The sequence below is a fragment of the Pisolithus orientalis genome (assembly GCF_024613125.1).
Source record: "Pisolithus orientalis strain OTSU chromosome Unknown F5J12scaffold_1, whole genome shotgun sequence".
In the NCBI taxonomy this organism is placed as follows: Eukaryota; Fungi; Basidiomycota; class Agaricomycetes; order Boletales; family Pisolithaceae; genus Pisolithus; species Pisolithus orientalis.
Window position 1 is genome coordinate 1329061 of NW_026260782.1, and position 26506 is coordinate 1355566.

A 26506-nucleotide genomic window follows, 5' to 3' on the forward strand; every position below is an offset into this window, starting at 1 on the left:
AACATACACTGGTCACTGGGCCGCCTAAGGTTACATTCACATTTACCCTTTCTCCGACCTTGAGTTGATACCTACCGCCATAGCGGAGCTATTGCAGCAGCAACTTCTTCCGCAGTCACCCTGACTGCTCCGCCATAGCAACGTCGCAGGTCATGGCAGAATCCGTAGAGGAGTATCTAGCAGTCCTTAAGGTTGCGTACGACTACGAGCCACAATCCGAGGATGAGGTTGCTATTAAGGAGAACCAGATCGTCTTTCTGCTCGAGAAGACGGATGACGAGTTAGTGCTTTGCCAGTTGTTTGTCATATGTCATTGATCATCACGCAGCTGGTGGAAGGTGAGGTCCAGAAGTGACTCGCAGAGTGGGGAGGCACCTTCAGGACTTGTTCCAGCCGCCTATGTTGAACCGGTACGCGCTCTTCTTTATGGGTGGTTCCGTCGGCTTAATTAGATCCTGCACTTAGGCACCCCACACTTTCGTCGTCAAAGCCTTGTATGACTACGATGCATCAGCGCCAGGTGAACTCAGTATTAAGGAGGACGAACATCTCCTGGTTTTCGATCGCGAGGACGACTGGATTCTAGTACAGAGTCAGAAAGAAGGCGGAAGAGCTGGTTTCGTTCCGGGAAATTACGTAGAAGAGGTATTACCCAGACTTATGCCTTTCCTTCTCTACTAATGGTTTCAAAGTACTCCGGCGAGGAGCAAGAACCACCGTCTCGAACGTCCGCCGACTCAGTGCGTTCCTCTTAGTTGTTTTGCTTTATCGTTCGAGCTTGTCAGCGGTCGCAGGTTTCCAGCCGTCCCGCGAGCGTATACGTTGATCCAGCAGATCTTGTTGCGCAGACTTCCGTTAAAGCGCAAGCGGACGACATCAAGACATGGGCAGTCTCCGAGGTGGATGGTAAGGGGAAGAAAAAGAAAGGTACTCTTGGCATCGGAAATGGGTCGATCTTTTTCGCTAGCGAGTCAGATAAGGTGTGGTTTGCGATTCTCTTCTCATCATTCATCTGACTGTCCCACTCGAGACGCCCGTACGACAATGGAAAACTGCGGACGTCGAAGATGTTACAATTGAGAAACAGAAACATCTCCTTATCAACATCGGAGGTGTCGGCCCTACGAGGTTACATTTCGCAGTTGGCAGTAAACAAATTTCCGACGCCATCATCGACAAACTGGAGTCGTCTAAAGGCATCCACACCGCTGCCATTGCAGAGGGACGTGCTGGTACACTTACCCCCCCGGCACGTAATGTAGAAACTGCGAGCCCCTCCAAGAAGAATGGAGTCTCTGTTCGCTTTACGGATGAATCCCCTGAGATTATCCCTCCTCGGGAATCGTCGGAAGAAGGCGAAGAAGAAATCGCAGAAGGCGAGAGTGCTATTGAAGAAGGCGACGTTACCGGCGAACTTGCGGTCGTGCTGTACGATTTTCAAGGTACCAGCGTCGACGAGCTATCTGCTCAAGAAGGGGAGCAGCTCTGGATCATTGAAAAAGAAGGTGCAGAATGGTGGAAGTGCAGGAATGAAGAAGGACTTGAAGGAGTGGTACCTGCATCTTACCTTGAGGTGAGTCATGGAATGCAATGTTTACATCAGTATTGGAATTATGGTCATTTCGAGTCTGCATTTACTACGTCCCCCGATGTGATCGGTGCTGCCGCCCAAACGGAGGAAGCTCGTCCTCGAGTAGAGCCAGAGGAACGCGATCATGAACCTCTAGCCAAAGAGACTCAGAAGCGCCTTGAGTCAGAACATAGGAAGGCATCGCGGGCGAGGGTTGAAGAAGAACAACGTAGAGCTGCTGCAGCAGAGACAAAGCGGGAAGCGGAAGCGGACAAGAAACGCCGAGAGATGGAGGTCACAGCAGCTGAGTTTCAGAGAAAGCGACGGCAGGAAGCTGCAAGGCGTGCCCAACAGAAAGACTGAGAGAGGGCAGAGTGCTTCTCCGTAGGTCTCATTTGCCGATCTGAATTTTATTCCTCAACGAAGTCTATCATAGCCGCGCAGTTTCGCCACAAAGCAAGCCATTAAAGGAGTCGAGTCGGAAATCCAGTGATTCTGTTAAGAGTGCGTTGTTATCTTTTTACCCGAGGGTAATGGTCACGGGGAATGTAATGCTACTACACACAGATGGCCCACCACCGGAATCCACGCGTACTTGGCATGATCGTACGGGGCAATTCCGTGTCGATGCGGCACTCCTCGGATACAGCAATGGAAAGCTCAGACTTCATAAAGTCAACGGTGTCATTATTGAGGTTCCATCGGAAAAGATGTCACTAGAGGACATACGCTACGTGGAAAAGCTGACGTCGAAGAAGTCCTCCGGTGCTGTGTCACGGTCTGCTGTTGATGACGACGATCAACCACTTGCCCTCAAGCGACAAACTGAGGCTGTCAACAGGGCACCAACACAAACGAAGCGGGGACCGCAAGTGGATTGGTTTGAATTTTTCTTATCGGCAGGTTGTGAGGTCGACGACTGCACTCGTTACGCCTCAGCTTTTGAGAGGGATAAGATCGACGAAGTTATACTTCCTGATATCACGGAATCGACTATGCGTTCACTCGGTCTACGCGAAGGTGATATCATACGTGTAAGCAAGGTCATTCAACAGAAGTACAAGAAACCAGTTCAAGAACAGATTTCCCGGGACGAGGAACTTACACGAAAGCTGCAAGAAGAAGAGAACGGCAAGAAGTCGTCTACACCGAGTCCGGCATCTAACCTCTTCTCTGGTCCCGGAGGGGTACTTAAGAACAGTACTCAGCGACGAGGGAGACCCCAACCTAGCAGGAGTCTTCCTCCAACTAACGTCGAGATGGGTGCCATCGGTTCTGCCTCGGAACAAATTAAACGGACGGGATCACCTCTAGTCACAACCAACAGCCCTACTCTTGTGGCTCCCGAGAGACCAGGCTCCGCGGCGACACCAGCAAACTCGGGTTTCGACGATGATGCATGGACAAACCGTCCGGGTGCTAAATCATCTGCTTCTGCGACTGCACCACCGACGGCAGCACGCGCGCCATCTGCTCCCCCAACAACACAACCACTTACTACCGCGCCATCACCACCCGCTTCTGCCCTTGAGGCTCGATCCCAAGAGAGGTAAGGGCGGATTGGCTAAGACTGATGCCGACATTTTCGACCAACTTGCACGCCTTAGTCAATTGAAGACTGAACGTGCAGTCCCTTCACCAAGCCCGGCACAGGCTACGGCTGCCACTGCCGCTCCCTTGCCGCCACACGGTTACAGTAGTGGTCTAGGCGTGGGTTCATCACCACTTCCGCTCTCACAGCATCTTCAGAATCAACAGTCAGGGGTATATACCCCTCAACGGGATAGTCCCCGCGGCCCCTTCGCACCCGTCCCTGCAAACCAGGGTTTGTTGCAGCCTCTGATTCCAACAACGACCGGGTTCAATAGCTTTGTTCCTACCCGTGCTGCAAGCGTGCCCGCACAACCATCACTTCACCCACAAATCACAGGATTCCCTGGGCCTTCCCAACCCCTGGTGTCGCAAATGACAAGTTTTCCGGCTTCGGGTCCCATAATCACACAACCTACCGGCGCCCCTGCGGGCGCTTTTAGCACATTCACGTTACCACCCTTCCCTAGCTCGACCTCTGCACCGATATCAGCGAGTAAATCAATCCGTTATACGTAGGGTCTTCTGTCACTCACATGCACCCCCAAGATTTAACAGGTCTTCATTCTCTCGGACAGTCGCCATTCAATAGTGTGATGTCGACACCACCTCCCGCAGCTACCATGGCTTATTCTCAGCCACCAAATAGTTCCAATCCTAGTACCTCGCCCGCTAATATATTTGCTCAGATGAAGTCCGGCACCTTTGCCACGGACAGTGATCACTCTGCGCCTCAGCAGCCCGGTGAGTGCTCGTTGACCACTCTACTTTCTTCCTGATTAACGACTTATCAGAGAAATATGATTCGCTACGGGTCAATGGTAAAGTGACCGGACTAGTAACTGCACAATCCACGACTAATGTTGATGCTATGTCAGCCCACGCGAACTTCGTACCACAGCCCACAGGTTGGGGCTACCAGCCAACAAATGGGTATGCAGGAGGCTACATGGGATACTAGCACATCGTTCCTCCACTATCATTACCAGACCACTTTAACTGACTGAATGGAATTACGTATGTATGAAACCATCTATCAAGTTGCAAAATCATGGAGCCTCCATAATACCTTGTGTATACCCCACTCGCTCAAAGTACTTTTTCAAGCCTAGCCGTACTTCTGGAGCAACGTCACGAGCTAGAAGGTTCGTGCAAAGTGGGTAAACAACAGGCAAGTACTTCGCAAACTGATGACTCTGAGTCAGCGACAGCATTTCATTTTCCACGACCGTCTGTTGATAACTTACCGCCTTGCTATCGAAGCGGCAGAAGCCATCAATGATCTCTGTAACAACAGGTGTCCAAGCTGCTATGTTTTTGGCCTGTGTGTCTGCGCGTAGTTTCGCGTAATCCGACAAGACATTCAAGGACAGTCTGCATTTTCGTATCAGTTATCATTGCCATTTCCCGATAGTAAATCCTGCCTTACGGGAGGAGACGCTCTGCGATTTGTGGTCGTGCCAATTGATGCTCGGGCCGCTCATCAAAGTACATCTGCAATAAGACGTGAACCAAGGTGGCAGCACTGCTAGACTCTTGTTTGAGGAGGTTTGGCAGATGCTTCATGAATCCTATGCGCTGTCGAATATATTATTATTACACGAAGTACCTTACACTCACCGACTTTCCAGAGACCAGTGCGAAGTTCCTTGTCGTCATTAAACATGCGAGCGAATTGATAACTATGATCCAAAACTCCCATCAGTCTGAGTAACTGGTCTGGGGGTATCGTGGTGTAGACGGCATCATTTCGTAACAAATCGTTAGTCATTTCAATAAGGAGCAGCTGCAGTACACATTTGACGATAATTTGCTTGAAGATTCTGCGACGATCGCTGGCCGAGAATTTTCCCTCGCTCGAGCCTTGTTCGCTTGTAGTAGGGGTAAGAGGCGCAGGTAAAATTGTTTGCCCCTGTGAGTCTTTCAGGGAGATCAGTAGATCCGCTGGAACATACATTTAAACCTTACCATTCGCATCCGTGACTTCCGGAGTGCTACCGTCGATCTCGACACGCAAACTCTCGTCAAACAACTGATGCGGAGTCGTCGTTCGAAACAACTTGACGAAGGTAGAAACTACACGCTCCCATCGAGTAGCATCGAGTTTTTGCACGTTATTTTCAAGGAACTGTTGTAGGCACGAGGTCCCGATCCTAGCAAGTGTGTCGTTTTCTTCGCCATGGGTGTCAGGAGTTACAAAGTATGAAATAAAGCGCCACAAACCTTGGCATATGCAAACACACAGAAGATCCAATAGGCCATCGAGGAAGCGTTCTAGCATGTCGTAATAGAAAGTATAGAGGTCAATGAGATCACGTAGCGCTTGAATCATCGTCGTTGAAAGCCAAACACTCATGTCTTCCTGCGTGCTGAATCGCGACAAATCTCGACTGGACTTCAAAACCGCGAATATCGGGAACAGTAACTCTCGACAAATGGTATCCCAGAATTCTACCGGAAAGGATGTCCCATGCGTTTTTAGCGTCGTGAACAAAGAATCGAGAGCTCTAAACGGATAATGCATAAGCTACCTTCAAGAGCATATGGAAGGGGTGTCCTCACAGGCGCCGCACTTCGAGATCTTCACCGTTCATGATGATATCATAGAAACCAAATAAAACCGGGAACCAGAACCGTATCATGCCGTCTTCGCCAGCTGGTTGACTTTCCGCGTTAAGCCCACACTCGGGACACGTGAGCATTACGGATACCACCCCGCGCAGCATTGCGATCGCGAGTAAACTAAGCTTTTGGTACTTGCTGACTTTGCAGAATTCCGTGATGCAAACTGTGAGGTCAGCAAAGGCACCGTGGCGGACAATCGCTGTAAAATGGTCTTTATTAACTTTGGTAACGATCTCGAACGCGGAGTTCGCTATGCGCTCTGAAGGGATGACTTCAGTATATTCACGATTGACTAGCCTTTGAACATACCCGTGAGCACCCTAGAGGCAGCGGCGAATACGCCAAGCATTGTCCGCCAACCGGACCTCATGTTCTGCACCCGGGCCTGTATCATTTGCTGAAGGCACTGCAGGACCTGAGAATATAATCAATAAGAGCCCCACCTTCGTTTGGATTGAGGCAAATACGCACCATATCACGCATATCAGGATTGGGATTGTGTATCATCGTGTGTTCAAAAGGCTTCAAAAAGTCTTTCTGGAATTTAAAATGTGGCAATTCCTCCTTTTCTAAAAATCGCATAGACAGTTGTCGTAGAGAATCTAGGGCAAAGAACCCAACATGAGGATTACTGTGGCAACAAACCTGGAATAGGTGAGTAAAAGGTTATACAAAATAGGAGCGCATACTTGATTAAAGTGTTCTCCTAGAATATCCCATAGATTAGACCATTCTAAACGAATCCGGTTCATGTTGTAGTAGGAAATTTCGACGAGCTTCTGAAGACTGAACAACCGTGGATGCTGTGAGAGGCCGGAGGATTGTATCTCGTCCCAAGACACATCACAGAGTGAGCGTACGAAGTCGGTAATAGCCGTCTGTATTGTATCGTGATTAGTGGCGATGGGGAGGAATAAAGGCACCTACTCCTGAAAGGTACTGGCTGAAGGAAAAGACCATATCAGCAGCAACTGTGATGTGGGTTGATCGACTCTCATTAGCAAGTTCTTCGGCTGGGAGCTTGCGGGTTCGGCTGCCAAAATCTGAATTATGTCCTCCCGCTCATTGTGTCAGACGTACCCTTTCTTTATGTCAGAAACTTCGACGCCACTAGTGATAAGCTGCATATGTTCCAATTGACTGACACAGGAAAGTACATCTCGCCAAGACCCTTTGAGGTTGTTGCCTTCGCTGACTGCCACATCCAGCAGTGTTTTTATAGCCTCCATGTTCTTTGCCTTCATCTCCCCCAAATTGTTTAGGAAGGTGAATTTCGCCAATGTCGTCACAAAAGCATTGCGTTGCAACTCCAAGTCGAAAAAACAGGCGAGGCGAATGGCGTTTTTGAAACCATCGAGACAAAGACCCACAACTTCCAGATCATCAGTGTTTTGCGGGGGTCCTGATAATCCTGCAAGGAAGGATATCCAAGCGACCTCGAACATAGGCCGCACGTGAACGAAGTGAGAGGCGCTGACAAACTGCTCGGCAGCGCGGGATCTGCGTTGTGAACGCATCAAAGTCCTGAAAAGTGCCTGAAGGTATATGAGAAACCAGCGCGCCATCTAGGAAATCAACAACCTCTGTCTTATTGGCCATCCCACTTGACTGCAGTATGTATGCCTCTTTCTGGAGATCCCTTCCGACATTAGCAAGTGCGTTTGCTATACCAGCCCCTGTTACCGGAAGGTTCACTGAATCTACTTCGTCTTTCATCCTAATCTCGTTGTTCAATATCTGGTCGAATATAGCTGATAGAAGTTCCTCCGGCAGATCCTCTCCATCATTGATGCCTCGGTTATTTCGAATGAAGTCACTCTTTGTCATGCGGTGCTTGATTTGCGGATTGTGGGCATCCGTGTTAAGCAAGATAGTGGAATACGCGAGGACGTAAGCCGTGCCTGTCATGGATTTCAGAAGTATTCGCTAGAGAAAACGAGTCCGTGCCAACCTGCATTCTTGAAAGGGGTATGAGAATTGCCCGCAATATACCTCTCCGCGAATTTCAACATAAAGCGATCGATCTTTTGCGCTTCGCCGGGAAGACGGAAGGCTTGCAAAAACAACCGAAGCGCGGCGAGGAAATCCAAATTCCGAAAGTCCAACAAATCGACAAATGCATGCATGACAGCCACGTTCACTTCGTCGCTATGCATATCTGTCAACGACAAAACAGCGCAGGGGCTGTTGAATTATCATACCCTTCTCCTAGATATTCACCTATCATAGTCTTGCTCAAGCCGTCCGCAGTCAACAGGAAGCGCGCGATGTCAGATGGGGAGGAGCTCGGGATGAACCCTGCTCCAACTAGGTACTGGATACCCTGTCCAACACCATGAGAATTTACAACTTCCAAAAAATAGCGGCTAGTTACACGCTTGGGTTTAAAGTTGAACTTTTTAATGCCCTCTGACAAAGCCATTTTCTTTTGCTTGGCATTCTCAAACCTTGTAGGATCATCCGCAGTATCAGGGGTGGGTTGACGGAAGGTCTCAGGATTCCCGGAAGCACCAGCAACTCGGTCTACGGAAGGATCTGAAGACATAGCTTCGTGCTCATCTCCCGTTTGAACACGCGTTGTATCCAAAATGCTGCTGTCAGTCGATACCTTACCCATATTCGTTCCCCAAGCGACTAGTGACCTCAATACACTAACAAGGCACTCAAGACCTTGTCTCTTTAGTTGTCCCTCGGAAAGTCCGATTGTGGATGTATCTACCATCCCTGGTACAGATATAGCACCGGAGGCATGGATGGCTGAATGCTGGACTTTAGTCTGCGGGGTAACCACAGGACTGGTTGGATCGTTGCTTTTGCTTTGCGACATTGCGTAGGGAAGAGTCGCAACTTTCGAAGTTACGGTCATTAAGCTAACAAACAAATTCAGCGTAATGTCATTAATCAGTTGCAGAACAATTACTGTTCGTAGATGTTGTCAACTGCGTCACTGTCGCAGTCGTAGTTGAGATACATTTCAACTAATGCTTGCGGATCTTGGCAGAGTTTAGACAACATGGCAAGAACGACAGCCTTCTGTTTCAGTGTGGATGTTCGCATCTCCATAATTGGAATGAAGATTTCGTGAAGTAACACCTCTATTTCTTTCTGCCGCTCAGTGTCAGATAAGATAGAAAAGAAGATCAATAAGTGGCCACCTTCAACTTCGTTCGCATGCCCGAAAGGACTCGCCAGAATATCTCCACGCTGACTTCAAACACCTGCGGCACTGGGCTTACTGCGTTTCTGCTTAGACAGAGACACAGATGCTGGTTAATGGCTTGAACGAACGTCATCGCATCATGCGACGAAGTTGAATAAATGATTGCCGTAGGATCAACGATTAATTGCATATGTGAATTCAAAACAGTCAAGACCAGGTGCAGGGACAAGAGCTTCGATCTCATGGCAGGTGACTTCAGGTCATGTTCACTGCGGAAAGGTTTCCGGAACCGTGGGTGGATAATTCAACGACGACTTACCTTTCGCTGTTCAGGGGCTTCATTGTCAACTTGCAGAGCGAGCGAAAGACCAAAAATGCGTCTTTAACGAACATGTCGTGGGTTGTGAGAACTCTATGTAGATGACCATTTACTGGTGGAGCAGAAACCGACGTAGGCTGTTCGACGTAGGGATCAACAGTCTCCGACCTGAAATCAAATCAGGCCGTGTTCCTACGAGTTTACAAGAGGCTCACGTTTCTATTGCAGGTTGAAGTCCGTTAGTGAAAACAGCGTTTACAACTCCCTCTTGCGATGAAGTATCATTCTGGTCTGACGAGCGTAAAGCGTCACGCTCCTGGGTGGCTTCGGAGAGAGGTTGCAAAGATTTCGATGAATTGCCAGGTTCTGGCTGACCAGGGACCAGGGAAGAACGGCGAGATTCTGATCTGGGGGTTACATGCGCAGAGGTAGACGATGTGTCGGAGCCAATAGATGGTCCAAGGCTTGACCTCTCCGCCACGTCGTCGAGTTTACTGGTTCCACAACGCGCGAATATGTGGTGCACCATTTGGGTGAGTCCACCTTGAGCGACCATTTGATTAACTGGATCCGTGCTCAAGAGAAAGACATTGTAGACCGTGCGAACAGCCTTCAGGAGGGAAGAATGATGCACATAGATGGTTGGAGATAGCACTAAAGCGAGTAATCCCTTGACGACCTGCAAAGACACAGCTTCTGGTGTTGTTTCGCAATGACAGCTCGTAATGGTGTGGACTACGAGATCCACCAGGGACATTTGAGAATTGCTACTCAGCGACGCACCGATAGACCTCCGGGGATGCAATGCAGGAGATGGTGGAGGAGAAGAGAGAGGCAAGTTGGAAGACTCCCCAGCAAAGAAAGAATATGATATCAGCTTGGATATGCAGTCTAAGCTTGCAATCATCAATTTCTCGCTCCGAGTTTCGCATGCCAGACGAAGCGGCTCGAAAATTTCACGTGGTTTATCACCACCCTGACCAGCACGGATCATGCCCAAAGCTGCCTGGGCGGAATCATGGAGCGGAGCAGAGCGTTTTGCCTCTTTGGAAGCCAAGATTATCTCCAGTGCTGAGGATATCAGTACCACGGAGACCGTGTGACCACGAGAAACGGTGAACGAGCGTTTGTGTAGTGTCGAAAGCGGCGGGTCGACACCGGATGGTGTTTGCGGCCTTCCACCCTCACTGCCAACCGTTTCCGTAGACCGTGTTTGCATAACGGGAGACGAAGAGTGCGGGTGATCTGCGACACCTTTAGGTGGAATTGGCGGGGGAGATGATTTGGACTGATCATGCTCGTCTCGCGCACTCGTGAGGGTTGCCGACTTTGTTGCACCATCTGACTCAAGACCAGCAGTTACAGGGCTAGTCTCGACTTGCACAGGAGCCAACGGGGCAGTTATTTCGAACTCTTCCTCTCGAGCAGGGGCACCGAGGGTTCCCTGGACGTGCTCCGCAGCGGGAGTGACAGAATGATTATCGTGAGGGGAGCCAGTTGCAGGACTACGAGGCCGGGTGCCTTCCATAGCGCTTCTACTTGGTGCTAGAAATGAACTGCGCTGCCCAGAAAAATACTGTCGCGCTCGTCAGTGAGGTGTAAGTATACCGTCAGTGTAAATGTCTACACGGCCTTAGTTACCCGCCGACAGGTAAGTTTAGCGTACTAAGAAAGTTGCTAACAAGCGCCAAATAGTACCGACAAGTCCGGAATCGGCCGATTATAGAGATCTAATCTATTACTGTAAGAGCTTAACATACAACTTGCTTCAAGACTCAAGTACTCTCGATTCACGACAATATTGTAAGTACACGTTGAGTGGAACCCGGCACCATATATACGAATCTAGGATGTCTCAGGTACCCCGGGAAGCAGCAGAAGCCATCCTACAACCTTCATTCCCTGTCCCCGAATCTGCCATTTCCGTAGAAGGACCAGATTTTGAAACCGACCTTTCTCTGCAGCAACTCCTCCAGAGTTATGAACGCATCGGGTTCCAGGCAAACAGCTTGGGGAAAGCCATCGATATCGTAAATCGCATGGTAGTGTCCATTACCTTTTTCGCGGACCCCAGAGATCTTATACCTCCATTCAGCGAAAGTGGCGGTTATCTGACGAGCCCATATCTCCTGACGAATCTGATGAATACATGGATCATAATATCAGGGAACGAACACGCTGCAACATCTTTCTCGGGTATACTTCTAATCTCATCTCTTCCGGTCTGCGCGACATCATAAAGTATCTCGTCAAACACAAGCATGTTACCACAATAGTGACCACAGCGGGTGGTGTCGAGGAGGATTTCATCAAGTGTCTTGGAAAAACATACTTGGCCGATTTCAAAATGGATGGCGCAGACCTCCGCAAAAAAGGCATGAATCGCATAGGTAACCTCATCGTCCCGAACGACAACTACTGCAGATTCGAGGACTGGCTCCTACCAATACTGGATACCATGTTGGCAGAACAGAAAACTACCGGCGAAGTATGGACTCCAAGTTCTTTTATCCGCAGACTTGGAAAGGAGATTAACAACGAAGAGTCAGTGTACTACTGGGCTTACAAAGTGAATTGGCAAGATTTTCCGCTCCCGCGCTTACGCCTACAACTCATCTTCCCAGAATGACATTCCAGTCTTCTGCCCTGCACTCACTGACGGATCGCTTGGGGACATGATATATTTCCATTCATTCCGCTCCCCAGGGTTGATAATTGATATCGTCGGTGATATTCGTGCTCTAAACGAGCTTTCCCGCAAGTCTAAGAAAGCAGGTATGATTATTCTTGGAGGCGGAGTATGCAAACACCAAATTGCCAATGCTATGCTAATTGTAGGACAGTCCTTCATATTTTCGTTTCCATCCCTTACGGCTTGCTTATAGCGAAACGGCGCTGATTTCGCGGTCTACATGGTAAGATCCCCCAAGATATATTTTAGGAGCTTTTGAATCATATTACTTAGAATACGGGTCAAGAATTCGATGGTTCCGACTCAGGCGCGCAACCGGACGAGGCAGTCTCGTGGGGGAAAATCCGTGCGGGAGCTGAGTCTGTTAAGGTTGTTCAACTTCGAAGTAGGCCGAAAGGCACTGATCCCCGTTGGTATCCCAGGTTTTTGCTGATGCTACCTTGGTTTTTCCGCTCTTGGTTGCCGCTACGTTTGCACGGAAACAGTTGTCGTAACTGCTACACTGAGAACTCTACCTGCTTACCCACAAGACGACGGATATGTGTATAACATGAAGCCCATTTTACATGGATGGAGGAAGGATCATAGGTACTTATTCCACCTTTAGACTCGTGAGTGCAGCAGGATGTGTAGTGGAGGATACAGGACATGTCCATGACTACTTATTAGGAGGACACTCCATACCTACAATATTGGGACCAGCCGGCATCCTTGAGCCTGCTTCATGACTGAAGTGATGCTGATGAGACATACCTCGCTGCATCTCACCCGACCAAATTACGAGGTCGTCCCTCAGAAGCTGGAGGATCATCATTGAGTCTCGCATGGCCTGGAGTGATGCCTCATCATCATGATCCAAACAGGCGACGGCTTCGTCGAATGCGTGCTTTCCAAGATGGCAAGCGCGTTCGGGACTCTTCCGGACGTCATGATAATATACTGCAAAATTCAATGCCAATCCTAATCTTGTTGGATGCGTAGGTTCAAGCGAAGCCAAAGCGTGCTTATATGCAAACTTGTACGCAGCAAGTGAGAGGTCGGAGAAGTGACCTCTCTCCTGCTGGTGCGCAAACTCCGCGAGGTAGCGGTAATAATCACCTTTCCTATAAGGAGACTTGACCATGAGCAGGTGCTCATCAACCCAAGGGGTCAGAAAGGCTTACATCTTGTAATAAAATACGGTTTCCTCCCCAACGGCCACAATGGGCATCAAGCGATCGTCCAAGAGCCGTATGACATCCTTACAGACATCCGTAAGCTCTCGCTCAATCTTACTCCGTTGCTGTCGTGTCAATGCCAATTGGCGTTGAGTGCGGCCGGTAGGGTGACTCGATTCTAGTTTCTCCAGAGAATCGACAACTCTCCAGCTGCTGCGGAGAGCATTGGTTATGTTCTTGTATGCGACGGAGAGAAGGTTGCGCTCCTCGATTGTCAGGGCGCCATACGTCTGGATCAAACCCTTGATTTGCATGACTAAATCTGAAATTACAGGTTGACACATAACAGTCCCTCTCGCTAGAACGTGTTCGAGACAAGTACCTTCGTAGCGCTCCGCCTCTTCTGCAACCTTGGCTAAAAGGAGGTACTCCTCCCTCGAAATGATCCTTGCCTGGAAAATGGTCAGTGGCCTCATGGGATAGAACACTGCACCTACGGGTGACATTGTACTAAGGTTCGAATCAGAGAGGGGGACGATTTTTCCCTACGAAATTTGTTACGCTTAAATAGGCTCTCTGGCAACGGAGTGTGTTGCTGTCCACGTTGAACAGGCAAGTAGCACACGAGGGTTCAGGTCCTCCTATCATGCATGTGGTGTCCTGGGCAAAGGGGACTCCAGCGAGGACCAGTGAGGTATTAGGGCTGAGGGTCACAGTATCAAGGAAGCACGGCGCCTCATGGTGAAGATACCTGTAAGTTCAGAAATTTTACCATTACTGACTGCCATTTGAAGTTAAGTAATGGATTCGCATTCATAATGGTGCGGCAATCGATGGCAACATGAAACGTCAGTGGGCGCTCGCAGCCTTGACGTAATGGGGGCCAGGCACAGCTGCTCAAGCGTAATTGACGGACCTCGAATACCCTATACGATTGTCACCACGGATTCATTCTCAAAAAATTCACCGATGATCCGACCAAAAATTGTGACAGCTTCTTTCATGTCTGGGAACTGACAGGCACCTCGGAAACATACCCAAGGACGCGAAGTGAACCTATGAACCTCAGCGTTGCTGAAACGAATCTGAAAGCGTCCTGCATCGTCTTTGCCAGTTACCCTCGTCGCAGTCGCGGAGAATACCCATCACTAAGCTGGCGGTTGAAAAGAAGGAACCCTATCCAAACAAACATCCCAGACCGTAGCCACAAAGCTAAACATCGCGACACCCTCTAATCCTCCCCTCTTCTTTGTGATCGCTCCTGCCGACCGAAAAAATTCATTCCTCCCAACCACCAGATGTACCTGTCATATTTCCAGCGCAGGAGGATGTTGGCAATGAACTGAGTGGAGGTCCGTTGGGCTAGAGATATGCTGGCGGTCCCCAACGATTGCCTGCAGTCATATTGCATGTGAAATCTGGCTACCTCTACCCTAATTTACCTGTCCAAAACCGCAAGGTGTCCGTGTTATTGTCTTTCCGTGCCGTTCTAGCCTTGCAGCAAACACAGGGTTACATATGAACCACCCAAATTGACTAGCAGGCGCTATTATCTAGACTGCGATGATAGTGCACCGAGTTCACGACAAAATCGAAAGCCAAACCTTCGAGAGTGATCGACCCTCGCCGTCGAACCTGTGGCACTTGGGATCAATGTTAATGGAAACAGGGGACTGATGTGTGACTGTACTTCAAGAAACCTAGTGAGAGACCAGAGATGAAACGATTCCTGCCATCCGACTGGGCAGAATCTGAGCACTTGTGTTTGGGAAGGTATTCCCCAAACTGAGGGAAGTAATGTGGATCGTCTTCCACACATCTATCCTTCATGTCGCCTTGCATTCACAGTGGAATTTTCGGAAAACTCCTGGCCACACTTAACACAAGTTTCGTACACCTCTCTTTTCCGCCAAGCGTCCACCCACTGGAGCACCAGGAGACATGGATTGGTATTTAGTGAACATCCTCGTTCCACCCGGAAAGAACTCTCTCAAGATCGTCGCTCCTTATCCTCTGGCTGTCAATAGCAATCGAGACAAGTTATTGGCGGGATCGCAGATGGGTAAGTCCACTCCACTGAAATAACAGCGTCACCTGGGTTACAGAAACAAAATGTTCTAGGAAGGTTTTCAGTTGTGTCCGTGCCATCATTGGATCATAATGAAGAAAAGAAACCAAACTAATGTCTTCCGAGATATCCGAGTATTCCGGTTAGGAACGCTATCCGTCCTCCCCTTCGCAGAGCTGAACAGTTTCGATAGCCACGAGAACGTGGACTCTTGGGCTGGCCCGACCGAGAAGGACTCGGGGACTAGCGTATTCACTGCGATGTGTAATAATGGAAAGTATGCAGGATTTGGTGCGCCTGTTCCGTCAAGAGGCGTGCGAAATTCTCCGCTGGAGTTGATATCGGGAGTACTAACCTCCAGCAAGTGAAAGAACGTTAGACGAAAAGTACTTCTGTAACCCTTTCAGTGGAGACGTGGTACGAACTTTGGTAGAGTTAGACAGATATTGATGTCAGAGGTCAATCGTGCCATTTCGCTTCTGGGCGTCTATTCGAAGAGGAGAAGAGAATGGCAAGGACAGTGCTGTCTCTCACAGCATGAACTATCCAGGGGGATCAGCCACAGACATGTGTGTGGACGAGATACACATTCACCTGAGTTTGGGATCGGGTGCATGGATCTGCCATGACATTACATGTAGATTACACTAGTGCAGTGATCACTAGGCGGTGCCGGTCACCTGCTGGAGAAGGAGAAGCTTGCTCCTGGTTAAGGGAGAACTCACGAGTCTATTTCCGAAAGGAAACAGCATGTGCCGGTTAACAATTAATGGTCACTTCATGTCCTGGGTGGTTGCCATCAGCATTGAGTTCCAATTTCGGACGTCGTGTTGAACGCGTTGACCTTATTGAACTTATAATGTAAATGTACGTTTTTTCTTATCTTCTCTTATGGCTATAGTTGAAGTTGTTTCCAATTTTCCATACGTGCAACTTCTTGGAGTTTATGTACTGGGAAGATTATCATTGAAGCTCTTCGGAACAACTCAGCGCTCATGCAATCATTGGTTGTGTCAACTTTGCGCAAAGCGAGTCGAATTTATGTGCATATGTGCATGCAATGCGAACAGTCCATATCTGCGAGACTTGTAACTATCCATAATCACCCTAGGTTACATGTGCCAGCTTTGAGCACGATCAGATGCAATTAACCTTCAAGTATACTTAAACGGATACGGCGCAGGAAGGAGAGTTCAGTTGGATATTACAGCACGGAAGGAACGACAGTCTGTGCACACAATCGATTTTCAGCCTAGAGACAAGCGAGAGACCGCTCAGTGACTCACCTTCAGACGGTGTCGGACCCCATCACATACGATGAGCCGTTCTTAGGTCGCTCGTACGACGCTTGTTGTGAGGATGGGGAACGGTGTCGCGAGAGAATTTGTGGTTCTAAGTCGATGGAGGAAGATTTTGAGGCACCGCAGAAGTTGGCAAAGAAACGTGGACAAACCTGACGGGAAGCCGCTCTGCACCCTCACAAGAAGCGCGATGGACGCCAGCGAGCGAAGGTCGGCTAGCCGCTGGGAGGTGGGACCTGGCCCTGGTCAAGGATCATAAATGACAAAGTACGGCCTACAGCCTACCTGAATATGACAATCTGCAGACGGGGGTTGTGGGTCCCAGTTGAACGATGATCGCCTAGACGTGGTTTATATGAGTTCGGAGGCGCTGCATCATCACGTCCCATATCTAGAAAAAAACACAAGGTCAGCCAAGAATGTTGCCCGGCTATCGATAAGGCGGAGCTGAATGTTTGAGATACAAATAAACGAGCGAAAAAAAGGGCTGGTCACGCTGGATATGGATGGAAGTCCATCATGATCTTGGGGTGCTAGTAGGTGCTCGGAGGGACTGAAAGAGGCTACGTCAGAGGTGGCTGGACTGTGGACTCTACCCATTTCCCCCCCGTGTCCAATGTTTCTTTTACAGGTAATGCGACGATCTCGAATTTGAATGATTCCGATGCTCGATGCTCGGGAACAGGGTACGATTGGCTGACTCTACCAACGATTACTAGGTAGATGGTCTAATAAATTTAAATTTGATTTGACGTGATCTGTTGCCGCTTCAGGGCAGGCGGCCAGTGTAGGGGGAGATGCATGACATTGCTCCGCTCAATATTGGGGCCAGTCGACACTCATTATCATCACCCTCGTCTCGTCAAGTCGGAGGTGGGAAGTAAAGTATTGCGGTTAGTCGGAAGCGGGAAGTGAAGAGGTTTGTTTGATCTGTTTTTCCTTGCCTATCCCTGTCTAATCTTTTTCTCTTGGAGTGTTGTAGATATGGCCTACCAGTTTTCTCGGAAGGGGTGCTTTAAATGTGGAGATTGCAAGTGATTTACTTCCTGGAGTTAACATGTGTTTTATAACAACCGCGTCGTGGTGCAGTGGGCCATATAGCTGAGAATTGCTCTTCGGAGCAACGCCTCTGTTATAATTGCCGTCAACCGGGACACGAGTCCTCGGCCTGTCCTTCACCTCGTTCCGTGGCCGCAAAGCAGTGTTACTCATGCGGCGGTGTCGGACATATTCAAGCGGAATGCCCTAGCTTAAGGGTTCAGGGCGGATCTGGAAATCAAAAGTGCTACGTAAGCTGATTCATCGTCACTCAAACTGATCTCTCAGTTCATATCTCAATGTTGCCAGAACTGCGGCCGTTTTGGACACGTTGCCCGAGTTTGCCCTGGCAGCGGCGCTGGTCTCGGGCTAGGCTTTCGTGCCCCACCCCCGGGACGTGGTCTGAATATGTCAGCCTTGCCCCCTGTCAAATGTTATCGTTGTGGAGGGCCAAATCATATGGCAAGGTAAACGTGCCGCAGGGGAAATTCATTCTCGGAACTCAAATAACAAATCTAATACAGGGATTGTCTCGCAACCCTTGGAACCACAGTTGCGGACGGGGTACCCACCGGGACCAATGCCAATGCCAATAAGAACAAGACCTGTTACAAGTGCGGGCAAGAAGGACACGTGAGCCCTATGGTTGTTTTGATCGTACCATCATCTGATCATATCCGTCAGATCGCAAGAGAATGCAGTGACAATGCAGAGTTTACTGGGTGATAGTTCTTCCTGCGTATCAGTCTTTCCTCTTTTTAAAGAGAATTGTACTTGCGAAGAAGCCGATGAAAATCCACACCGGCTGTCTACACAACAGTTAAATTATTCAAATGATATTGGCCACGGTACAAACTTCAATTTTTGGCGTGCCAAACAGAAGTCTGGGCTCTGATCAGACATCGACCGACGTCATGTTTATAACGTTGCAAAGATCGTCTGACACCCGAAGGGTGGGTTGCACTGAGTTCTGATCAAACAGAATATCCCAGCTATACGTAAGCGGATCAGCGCAAAAACTGACACCTGATCAACACGGTTGAGTGGTGCGCAGCAGTTAATATTGTTTTGAACGCCGTTTTCGAACTACTGGTACCTGTTCTACGTATCGCTAAAGCCCATCTTACCCCGGGCATGCCGGGTACTCGTTTACAGAGCGCTGTGAGGTCTTGGTCTTGGTGAACGGCGCTGCCAATTAGTATTCACCCTGGATTTTACCACACAATCCAGGCGCCAGTTGTGCACGTGGATGAATACTCACCTCATGATGTTCCAGCCTCTCCGGCGGGGTGCCCTCGTTTCTGCTTATCGCAGTTCTTGCTACCGTAGGGCATTCTTTTCTCTTCCAAATATATCACCCGATAGTCCAGAGACGCAGATATACCATGAGCGTAAAATTCTTCCGTGTGTTCATTGGCTACTCATTGAACGTCAGGACTGGTCCTCATCTTCTGTTTATTTTAGTTACCGGTCGAGCGACTTGTATCAAATTCGTCGCTGACGTCGAATCCTATCCCAATTTCTTGCCCTACTGCACTGGTTCGAGGGTGTCCAACCGCAGTGAACGTGAAGATGGAGTGATACTCATGCACGCGGAACTCACTATCGCCTTCCTGACCTTCCGAGAAAGCTACGTGAGCTCCGTAACATGCAAACCTTACGAATCAGTTCAGGTAGGTTGTAACATTCACTTCCTTTGGTGCATTCAGTGACAGGGCGTTCCTAGGCAATAGCATCTTCGTCTACGTTATTTAAGACGCTTAATTCGGTTTGGAGGTTTCAACCCGTGTCTCCAAACTCTCCGCATCCGTCCAAGACTCCGCTCAGTCATACTGCTGGAACGTCACCCGACGACGGTCCTACGTTGGTCACTTTGGATATTGAGTATGCGTTTGCGAATCCTATGCATGCTGTTGTGTCCGCCAAGGTTTTCGGTCAAGTATCTCAATTATTGGTCAAATCGTTTGAAGCACGGTGCTTAGCAGTTTACGGGCCTGGATGCAGATGACGTGGTCAACGTTTCATCTCACGAAACCCATCCATCGACGGCAGGGAACTTGATAGACCATTTGTTGAAGTGTGGATATGCGGAGCTAATATTAATGACATGGTGCAAAGTGGAAAGGACAGGTTAGCTTCCAGTCTAGTGAGCGTCCACGAAGACCGATGGAAGCACTGGAATGTGGCGAGCACTCCTCACTGAACCTGCGCTTCGAATTCGTTTTTCCATTCGTACGCGGAGTGCGGCCGATACCAGAACTACCGGTGTCCCCGGAGCGTCGGAGTTTTCTTGCCGACAAAAGGCGTACAAGCTGAAACTGCCACGTGTAATAATAGATACGGCCATGAGCGAGCCAAAAACATTTTGGGATTTCAACTTTCCCAACCATGCAGCAGTTACCAGGGGTTACGGTCATTGTCATCCGCATCCGCAGTAACTTGAAGAAGTGCGGGTCGGGACACATTAATATGCTAATAATTATTTTCAAGGTGTTTTTATGTATTTATTTATCGGCGACGTACACCAATTCGGGGTCCGTTCAATGCAAGTCGTCAGAACGAAGGTGAACTCGACGAGCTAATACTTAGTCTGCAAGACAGAGGTGAAAGTTGCATTGACATCAAGAAACGGTGTGTACGACCAGCTTCATAACGTGCCTTCCGAGAAGAAACGGAGATAGTTTTCTTGCGGTGTCGGGGGTCCTGGTTTGGCAGTGTATAACACATCGCCACTTTGGCATCGCATTCTGTACAAATCCGCGACCTTGAGGGCTTTGTGTTCGTTCACAACCCTCTCTTGAGTTCGTCCTACCGAGCTCAACCGCCCACGCTTTTCTGGGTTTCTCTGCAGGATCATTGTCCAGTTTTTTCTCTCCATCTTTTCAGCCGTCTCGTGCAGACATGGCTTCCCAGGATGAGCATTACGGCGACCCATTCGCTGACCGTCCGCGCCACACTCACTTCCAAGAGCCTGCGCGTACTTATGACCACCCCCAGGGCTCTCCTTTCGAGAGTACCACTACCCTTCCTCGCGAATTTGGTACCAATTATCCCGACGACGATTACTCGGAAAAACTTCCTTTGACAGGTGGTGAACCCTACAATGCTGGTGGTTTCTACCCTCCTGGGTAAGTCGCGTTTTTTTATATATATATAAGTGTTTTGGGCCCTTCGGATCTTGATATACTTCAATGTTTCTCCAGTCCTGTTGATCCCTCAGCCTATGGCGACCCTTATGTCCGTCCTCCGTCGGCCCAGTCGACGGGTGCAGAGACGGCTTGGAGACGTCGTCAGACCATCAAACGGGGGGTTACTCGCAAGGTTAAACTGACGAAGGGTAACTTCATCACCGAATACCCTGTTCCTACTCCCGTCTACAACGCGATCGAGGCAAAATACTCCAAGACCAATACCACTGAGTTCTCGTGAGTATTTGATGGAGTCATTGTGGTCTACTATTCTTGGCGCTCATGTCTGCGCTTAGTCACATGCGGTACAGCGCAGCTACTGTTGACCCGGATGATTTTTCCGAGGCTAACGGGTGGTCTTTACGCACAAAGATTTATGGCCGACAAACAGATTTGCTCATCGCCGTAACATCCTACAATGAGGACAAGACGCTGTATGCCCGTACATTACACGGTGTCATGTTGAACATTCGCGACATCTGTAGGACAAAGCAGTCCAAGTATTGGAGGCGCGTTGCCGAAGAGGGCATGCCTGGCTGGCAGAGAATCGTCGTTGCTTTGATTGTCGATGGTCTGGAACCGATGGACAAGAGTGTGCTTGATATCCTTGCAACTGTGGGTGTTTACCAAGATGGTGTGATGAAAAAGCAAGTCGATGGGAAGGATACCGTGGCACACATTTTTGAGGTCCGTTGCGTCTAGCCTTCTACATTTTGGGACTGACCCCCTGGTAATAGTACACGACTCAACTTTCTGTTGACGCCACTCCTCAACTGGTGTTGCCTCACGACAACGATCCCAACAACCTTGTTCCGGTCCAAATTATCCTCGTCTTAAAAGCCAAGAACCAGAAGAAGATCAACTCGCACCGTTGGCTGTTCAATGCCATTGGCAGGATGATCAATGTAAGTGTGGATGAAGCACGTTCTTACGATGCGTTCACACAGTCTGTTAGCCCGAGACTTGTGTTCTTATCGATGCGGGAACAAAACCCGGTCACAAGTCAATTTATTATCTTTGGGAGGCCTTCTATAACGATCCTCATCTCGGTGGTTGTTGCGGTGAAATTCACGCGATGATTGAAGGGGGAAGGAAGCTTCTCAACCCTTTGGTGGCTGCTCAGAATTTCGAGTATAAGATGTCCAACATCCTTGGTATGTAGTTTTTTTTTTTGTACTTCCGCCTGGTGCTCATAATTTCTTTTAGATAAGCCACTGGAGAGCAGCTTTGGTTACGTGTCTGTGCTGCCCGGTGCGTTCTCTGCATACCGGTACCGTGCAATCCTGGGCCGCCCTCTGGAGCAGTATTTCCATGGCGATCACTCTCTGGCCGACCGCCTTGGCTCTAAGGGTATTTATGGCATGAATATCTTCACAAAGAATATGTTCTTGGCTGAAGACCGAATCCTCTGTTTTGAGTTGGTCGCCAAGGCTGGTGACCGATGGACTCTGACATACGTCAAGCCGTCGAAGGCTGAAACCGACGTGCCTGAATCTGCTGCCGAATTGATTGGGCAGCGTCGCCGTTGGCTCAATGGTTCGTTTGCTGCTTCGGTTGTGAGTGTACCGTTTACAAACAGCACAACCCAACTGAGAACGTTATCCGCAGTACGCCCTCGTCGGCTTTTTCCAGTTGTATCGTTCTGGCCATGGAATCATCCGGATGTTCTTCTTCCACATCCAGGCACTGGTATGTCTCCTGTTTGTTGATACTAGCCTTACGTGCCAACGAATGCATAGTATAACATCTTTTCGTTAATCTTTTCCTGGTTCGCTTTGGCCAACATCTGGTTGACGTTCAGTATTATCATCGATCTCTTGCCATCCCAGAACATCATCATCTTCGGGACTGCAACAATCGTGCGTGTTATGGTTGCTTTGGTGCCATAGACCGGCGCCTAATCCCTCTATAGACACATTGGGTAAATCTGGCATTGAAATGGATATATCTTGCCTTCCTTGCATTGCAGGTGAGTCCCTATCGGTGCACTCTGGTGTTGTTGACTCATGCGTAACCCAAGTTTGTCCTTGCTCTTGGCAATAGGCCCAAGGGAGAGCGAACTGCCTACTCAATAACCTTATGGTAAGGGGTAGGGATCCAGACTGATCGATGTTTGTTAACGAAGTGCAAGGGTGTATGCAGTACTTGCAGTGTACTTGCTGATATGCTCATTCTGGTTGACCATAGTGGCCTTTGCAGTGAGCATCAATTTCACGTGGTTCAACTGATGCGGATCACCGACCATGTATTAGAACATACCCTCCGAGTTGCAAAACAAGACGACCACCGAAGTCATTTTAACGTTCTTTACTCCTCCTGTCGGCGCTCTTATCGCTGCCATGGTATCTACCTTTGGTATGTCGACCAAATCGCTATTCCTACGTTGTTCTGACTATCTGTTTTCACCAGGTATATATTTCATCGCGTCATTCCTTTATGTGAGTCCTCCAGTGGTACTAAAAGGCTGTGGCTGAGCAACCCACAGCGCGATCCTTGGCACATGTTCTCGAGTTTCTTCCAGTACTTGTGCTTGGCCCCAAGTTTCACAAACGTACTTAACGTCTATGCCTTCTGTAACTTGCATGACGTGAGTGAATGATCCAGCGACTCCAACACTTGCGACTCAACTGTTACCAGGTCTCGTGGGGTACCAAAGGTAGTGACAAGGCGGAAGCACTTCCATCGGTTTCCTCGTCAAAGGCCAAAGATGCCGACGCTCCTGTTGTGGAAGATATCCATCGTATCCAAGAGGACGTTGACGCTGCGTTCAAGGAGACAGTTACCCGTGCCGTGACCAAGATTGAAGTCCAGGAAGTTGTCGAGAAACCGACGATGGACGATCAAAATAAGACTTTCCGTACTCGCCTTGTCGCGTTTTGGATGCTTACCAATGCTGGCCTTGCTGTTACCATCGAGAACATTAATGGTCTGGAAACCGCAGAAAATGCTGTCGAGGACCAGAATGAGCTCCGCAACAAGCAAAACATTTATTTCGCCGTCATTTTGTATTCGACCTTTGCTCTTGCCGCTGTGCGGTTCATGGGGGTGAGTACACAACTGAGCATTCACCGATCGTGTGGTTAACCAGATTCACAGTGCTTGTGGTATTGGTTTAAGCGCAACTTCTTTAGGTGCTGCAGGAGGAATTAAGAGGTGGTCTCTTGGGTGTGGACACTGAATTTCACTTAGTTATCTACTTTCTTCCTTATTGACATCGCATTGGCATCTTGGACATCTATGAATACCTTCTGATGACATTCCTTCTCTACGGGTAACCTCCCCGCACCGCAGGGGTAGATAGCTGTTATTCGATATACCACAAATAGGTACTCCTAATGACTCCTGAGAAAAGCTCACGAGTACAAACCCTCTGGAGGCCCATTCTGCCTTCGAGATTGATTAATATTCAAACCTGTAAAGACTGAGATTTGATATCGATAGAGGAATAGAGGTAAGGTCAGCACCTCGGACGCTTATACCAGAGTCCGCGATGTGTGAAAGAAACCAGTCGCTCGCCGTTGGCCGGGACTCGCTTTCGCGGCGTTCCGCGTCCGGTAATAGTGGTCTTCGGCAATTTGGACAAGACGCATGCTGTTGGGAGAATCAACTGCAAATCAGATATGCACGTTTTAAAACCTACCCCCTCCGAAATCCATCTCATGATGCTATCGCGATAAATCAGTTACACCATCAAGGCCAGGAGGCAGAGCTTGCTCAACTCCTTGCGACAGAACATATGTCCACATGTCTTTTGCAATCTCGTCACACCTAACTCCTCCGCAGGACGAGCAGGTGAATCCATGGTCCTCGCTGTCTCCTCCTCTGCGAGGACGGCAACGAAGGCATTGAAACATATGGGACAGGCCGCATCTGAATCCTCTGAATATAAATCATAGAGAGCAAGGTGGATTGAACCTCACCATGTTTCCCGTCTGCTGTTAATTCTGCTTCGGTGATGCTAGGCAGTTCACGAAAGAACTTTTGCATCTGCCTGAGTGGGGTGAGCGCGGGGCAAGAAACGAGACATGTGCTGACTGATGTGAGAGTCGCCGATCTGAGGTGCGCAACCTGAACTGCGAAACAAGATCATCGATCTCTTCGGCACTGAGAGCCATGTCAATTGGGCCAAATTCATTGTGTTGCTCTGACATGACAGCTAGATTATGAGCGAGAGAGCAAAGGTCGTTCCCTGAGCTGACGGGTGCAGTGCTTTACGTGGGAAACAAAGTGACTTCGATACAGAAAACACAATCAGAGACAAAAAGGATACCCACATACAGAGACACGTAGTACAGGACAACATTTAGCGAGACAACCAACGAGCAATAATACGACGACAGATAATGGAAGGGAGGGAATCGAAGCGCTAGCTCTTACACAACAACGTCTGCCATCAGAAAGATGTTTATCTTGGCTTAGAACGGATTTTCTTCTTCGTCTGTTGGTACAGTTGATGCTGCGGTTGTCTTTGCTTTCGAGAGTTCCAAAGAGTCTGTAGACTCGGCATCGCTCTCGCTTGCCCGTTCCTCGGAGGATCGCTCCTTGGAGCCAAAAAGGTCGCCAATGGGTTTCACCTCCCTGCAAGAGGCCATAAGGTGCAATGGGAAACGGATTTTCCTAGCGCTTACTTCACGAAGTGCTTTTGCTTTGCAGCGGTCAACTTTTTAGTAACTGGGGTGAGCAAGTTATCCGTGGGTGACACAAATTGCGGGTGGCTAAAGCAAGTCAGTTCTCTCGGAGGGAGATGGTTGATTTGGGGACCCACCTGCCCTTCGCCATCCTCTTCGCCAGTAGAGCCTTAGCCCCCAACCCGTTCGTGGCCCCGTTCGTGGCGTTACCCAGTGGTCCTTGTGGGACCACGATATGGGCTGCTTGTGAAGGATTGTGCATCGGCTGGATTGGGGCAGGAGAGTCACCGGGAGTTGAAGGCGTGGACATCGTCGATATGCACTATCTGTGTGTGCTTGACAGGTGCAGTAGCGGTGTATCAAGGACTGGTTCAAAAGTCAACTGGAAACCAAGCTAGAAACGCGTCGAGGGTCACGTGCCTGTTCCAGTCACGATCACGTGGTCAGGATGGAAATGATTTCACATGCAGGTACACAGACAGCGGTCGATATCCCCGAACCAGGGAGATTGGTTGACGCTCATATCACACCCCAGAGCACAGTAGGTATGTACGTACTTGTGTACATACAACTGCCAGCTCGAATTCTTAGTGTGAAACCATCACCGCACTTCTGCCCCGAAATGTTCCAATTACTTACGCATATGCATAGTATGGGTACGTTATCTGGGTACCCGTGACAACAAGCTGGGACATAATCTAACCTTGTTAATCAACTACTTGGGGATGGGCCAATGCAGCAAGCTGCGAGTTGAATGAAGGCAGAATGCAATACGAACACCCGCAGGTATAGAGATAGGGCCGTAACCATCCCGGTAGCCTGGACTCCACACGAGTGGGCAAGATACGCCAGTACTGCCATCCTTTGGTGGGCAGTAAGTTCCCGCGGGTTTCACAGGGGGTGCGTCATTTCGGACAGGGTTGGATGAAACTCTCCGTATCTACGAAACTGGGTTTCCAAAAGAGTCTGCAACCGTGGCCTTGCGTAGGTAGGACACGTTTTACTGTATTTGTATGGGTCAGACTTGGAGAGGTATGCAAGGACACTTACAGCATCAAGCAGCGGCAATCCACTGGAGACCACACCACTGTGCGTACGATGCAGTGCTCTCACCTGCTTATCGTGCGAGACAACAGACGTCAGAATAGGAACAGTTGGGTCTTACCTCAG

The 26506-nt window shown here is 49.1% G+C and overlaps 10 protein-coding genes across 10 annotated transcripts; 5 read left to right on the forward strand and 5 right to left on the reverse strand.

Annotated features, from left to right (window-relative positions):
• Positions 1–152: 152 nt before the first annotated feature.
• On the forward strand, positions 153–4121 carry F5J12DRAFT_902166 (uncharacterized protein; the record flags this gene model as incomplete). The annotated part of the gene is made up of 14 exons (XM_051748260.1): positions 153–280; positions 329–410; positions 466–645; positions 693–740; positions 795–980; positions 1031–1573; positions 1679–1913; positions 2138–2757; positions 2779–3119; positions 3178–3612; positions 3680–3718; positions 3753–3904; positions 3955–3981; positions 4039–4121. 14 exons carry the CDS (start codon positions 153–155, stop codon positions 4119–4121), a joined length of 3099 nt encoding a protein of 1032 aa, XP_051605791.1.
• An 88-nt stretch (positions 4122–4209) lies between these two features.
• F5J12DRAFT_710368 (uncharacterized protein) lies at positions 4210–10483 on the reverse strand (the record flags this gene model as incomplete). Its single annotated transcript, XM_051740643.1, has 19 exons — positions 4210–4347; positions 4408–4534; positions 4590–4738; positions 4785–5080; positions 5129–5667; positions 5723–6044; positions 6095–6200; positions 6257–6430; positions 6475–6663; positions 6713–6818; positions 6866–7320; positions 7367–7686; positions 7737–7933; positions 7987–8108; positions 8160–8655; positions 8706–8890; positions 8941–9214; positions 9265–9401; positions 9527–10483. The coding sequence occupies 19 exons, from the start codon at positions 10481–10483 to the stop codon at positions 4210–4212; spliced, it is 5289 nt and encodes a 1762-aa protein (XP_051605792.1).
• A 631-nt stretch (positions 10484–11114) lies between these two features.
• Positions 11115–12450, forward strand: F5J12DRAFT_902168 (Deoxyhypusine synthase; the record flags this gene model as incomplete). The annotated part of the gene is made up of 6 exons (XM_051748261.1): positions 11115–11306; positions 11360–11833; positions 11889–12098; positions 12150–12179; positions 12230–12325; positions 12379–12450. The coding sequence occupies 6 exons, from the start codon at positions 11115–11117 to the stop codon at positions 12448–12450; spliced, it is 1074 nt and encodes a 357-aa protein (XP_051605793.1).
• On the reverse strand, positions 12230–13955 carry F5J12DRAFT_21765 (14-3-3 domain-containing protein). The gene is made up of 5 exons (XM_051738459.1): positions 13611–13955; positions 13496–13565; positions 13120–13435; positions 12710–13059; positions 12230–12640 (listed from the first exon to the last, which is right to left on the reverse strand). Exons 1-5 carry the CDS (start codon positions 13617–13619, stop codon positions 12615–12617), a joined length of 771 nt encoding a protein of 256 aa, XP_051605794.1. The 5' UTR covers positions 13620–13955; the 3' UTR covers positions 12230–12614.
• Positions 13956–14344: 389 nt separating this feature from the next.
• On the reverse strand, positions 14345–14943 carry F5J12DRAFT_710330 (uncharacterized protein; the record flags this gene model as incomplete). Its single annotated transcript, XM_051740640.1, has 4 exons — positions 14345–14455; positions 14556–14666; positions 14718–14748; positions 14804–14943. 4 exons carry the CDS (start codon positions 14941–14943, stop codon positions 14345–14347), a joined length of 393 nt encoding a protein of 130 aa, XP_051605795.1.
• Positions 14944–17748: 2805 nt separating this feature from the next.
• On the forward strand, positions 17749–18388 carry F5J12DRAFT_792758 (uncharacterized protein). The gene is made up of 3 exons (XM_051743945.1): positions 17749–17987; positions 18045–18153; positions 18205–18388. The coding sequence occupies exons 1-3, from the start codon at positions 17929–17931 to the stop codon at positions 18244–18246; spliced, it is 210 nt and encodes a 69-aa protein (XP_051605796.1). The 5' UTR covers positions 17749–17928; the 3' UTR covers positions 18247–18388.
• A 207-nt stretch (positions 18389–18595) lies between these two features.
• On the forward strand, positions 18596–19652 carry F5J12DRAFT_792760 (dehydrase and lipid transport-domain-containing protein). Its single transcript, XM_051743946.1, has 3 exons — positions 18596–18926; positions 18985–19193; positions 19247–19652. Exons 1-3 carry the CDS (start codon positions 18770–18772, stop codon positions 19526–19528), a joined length of 648 nt encoding a protein of 215 aa, XP_051605797.1. The 5' UTR covers positions 18596–18769; the 3' UTR covers positions 19529–19652.
• A 769-nt stretch (positions 19653–20421) lies between these two features.
• On the forward strand, positions 20422–23858 carry F5J12DRAFT_710706 (glycosyltransferase family 2 protein; the record flags this gene model as incomplete). The annotated part of the gene is made up of 16 exons (XM_051740665.1): positions 20422–20648; positions 20724–20945; positions 21005–21395; positions 21446–21613; positions 21664–21862; positions 21915–22264; positions 22317–22397; positions 22448–22567; positions 22621–22677; positions 22729–22790; positions 22834–22906; positions 22961–23063; positions 23118–23146; positions 23194–23295; positions 23346–23753; positions 23805–23858. 16 exons carry the CDS (start codon positions 20422–20424, stop codon positions 23856–23858), a joined length of 2646 nt encoding a protein of 881 aa, XP_051605798.1.
• Positions 23859–23926: 68 nt separating this feature from the next.
• Positions 23927–25166, reverse strand: F5J12DRAFT_22017 (uncharacterized protein). Its single transcript, XM_051738461.1, has 7 exons — positions 24983–25166; positions 24744–24917; positions 24629–24699; positions 24428–24578; positions 24349–24373; positions 24173–24299; positions 23927–24120 (listed from the first exon to the last, which is right to left on the reverse strand). Exons 1-7 carry the CDS (start codon positions 25009–25011, stop codon positions 24062–24064), a joined length of 636 nt encoding a protein of 211 aa, XP_051605799.1. The 5' UTR covers positions 25012–25166; the 3' UTR covers positions 23927–24061.
• Positions 24923–25646, reverse strand: F5J12DRAFT_924207 (uncharacterized protein; the record flags this gene model as incomplete). Its single annotated transcript, XM_051749345.1, has 3 exons — positions 24923–25286; positions 25337–25423; positions 25474–25646. 3 exons carry the CDS (start codon positions 25644–25646, stop codon positions 25124–25126), a joined length of 423 nt encoding a protein of 140 aa, XP_051605800.1. The 3' UTR covers positions 24923–25123.
• Between the last annotated feature and the right edge of the window lie 860 nt (positions 25647–26506).

What these genes read in the sequence shown, in the direction of transcription:
- F5J12DRAFT_21765 (XM_051738459.1), bottom strand. An exon ending in ACCGTATTTTATTACAAGAT is followed by an intron (nt 13,060 to 13,119) that starts GTAAGCCTTTCT and finishes GTCTCCTTATAG; the next exon opens with GAAAGGTGATTATTACCGCT. An exon ending in GTCGGGTGAGATGCAGCGAG is followed by an intron (nt 12,641 to 12,709) that starts GTATGTCTCATC and finishes CCAATATTGTAG; the next exon opens with GTATGGAGTGTCCTCCTAAT.
- F5J12DRAFT_792758 (XM_051743945.1), top strand. Translation starts at nt 17,929, where the DNA reads ATGTCAGCCTTGCCCCCTGTCAAATGTTATCGTTGTGGAGGGCCAAAT. An exon ending in GGGCCAAATCATATGGCAAG is followed by an intron (nt 17,988 to 18,044) that starts GTAAACGTGCCG and finishes AATCTAATACAG; the next exon opens with GGATTGTCTCGCAACCCTTG. An exon ending in AGTGCGGGCAAGAAGGACAC is followed by an intron (nt 18,154 to 18,204) that starts GTGAGCCCTATG and finishes CATATCCGTCAG; the next exon opens with ATCGCAAGAGAATGCAGTGA.
- F5J12DRAFT_792760 (XM_051743946.1), top strand. Translation starts at nt 18,770, where the DNA reads ATGAATACTCACCTCATGATGTTCCAGCCTCTCCGGCGGGGTGCCCTC. An exon ending in TGAGCGTAAAATTCTTCCGT is followed by an intron (nt 18,927 to 18,984) that starts GTGTTCATTGGC and finishes TGTTTATTTTAG; the next exon opens with TTACCGGTCGAGCGACTTGT. An exon ending in AACCTTACGAATCAGTTCAG is followed by an intron (nt 19,194 to 19,246) that starts GTAGGTTGTAAC and finishes GGGCGTTCCTAG; the next exon opens with GCAATAGCATCTTCGTCTAC.
- F5J12DRAFT_22017 (XM_051738461.1), bottom strand. Translation starts at nt 25,011, where the DNA reads ATGTTGTCCTGTACTACGTGTCTCTGTAT. An exon ending in AACAGCAGACGGGAAACATG is followed by an intron (nt 24,579 to 24,628) that starts GTGAGGTTCAAT and finishes CAGAGGATTCAG; the next exon opens with ATGCGGCCTGTCCCATATGT. An exon ending in TGAGATGGATTTCGGAGGGG is followed by an intron (nt 24,300 to 24,348) that starts GTAGGTTTTAAA and finishes TTCTCCCAACAG; the next exon opens with CATGCGTCTTGTCCAAATTG.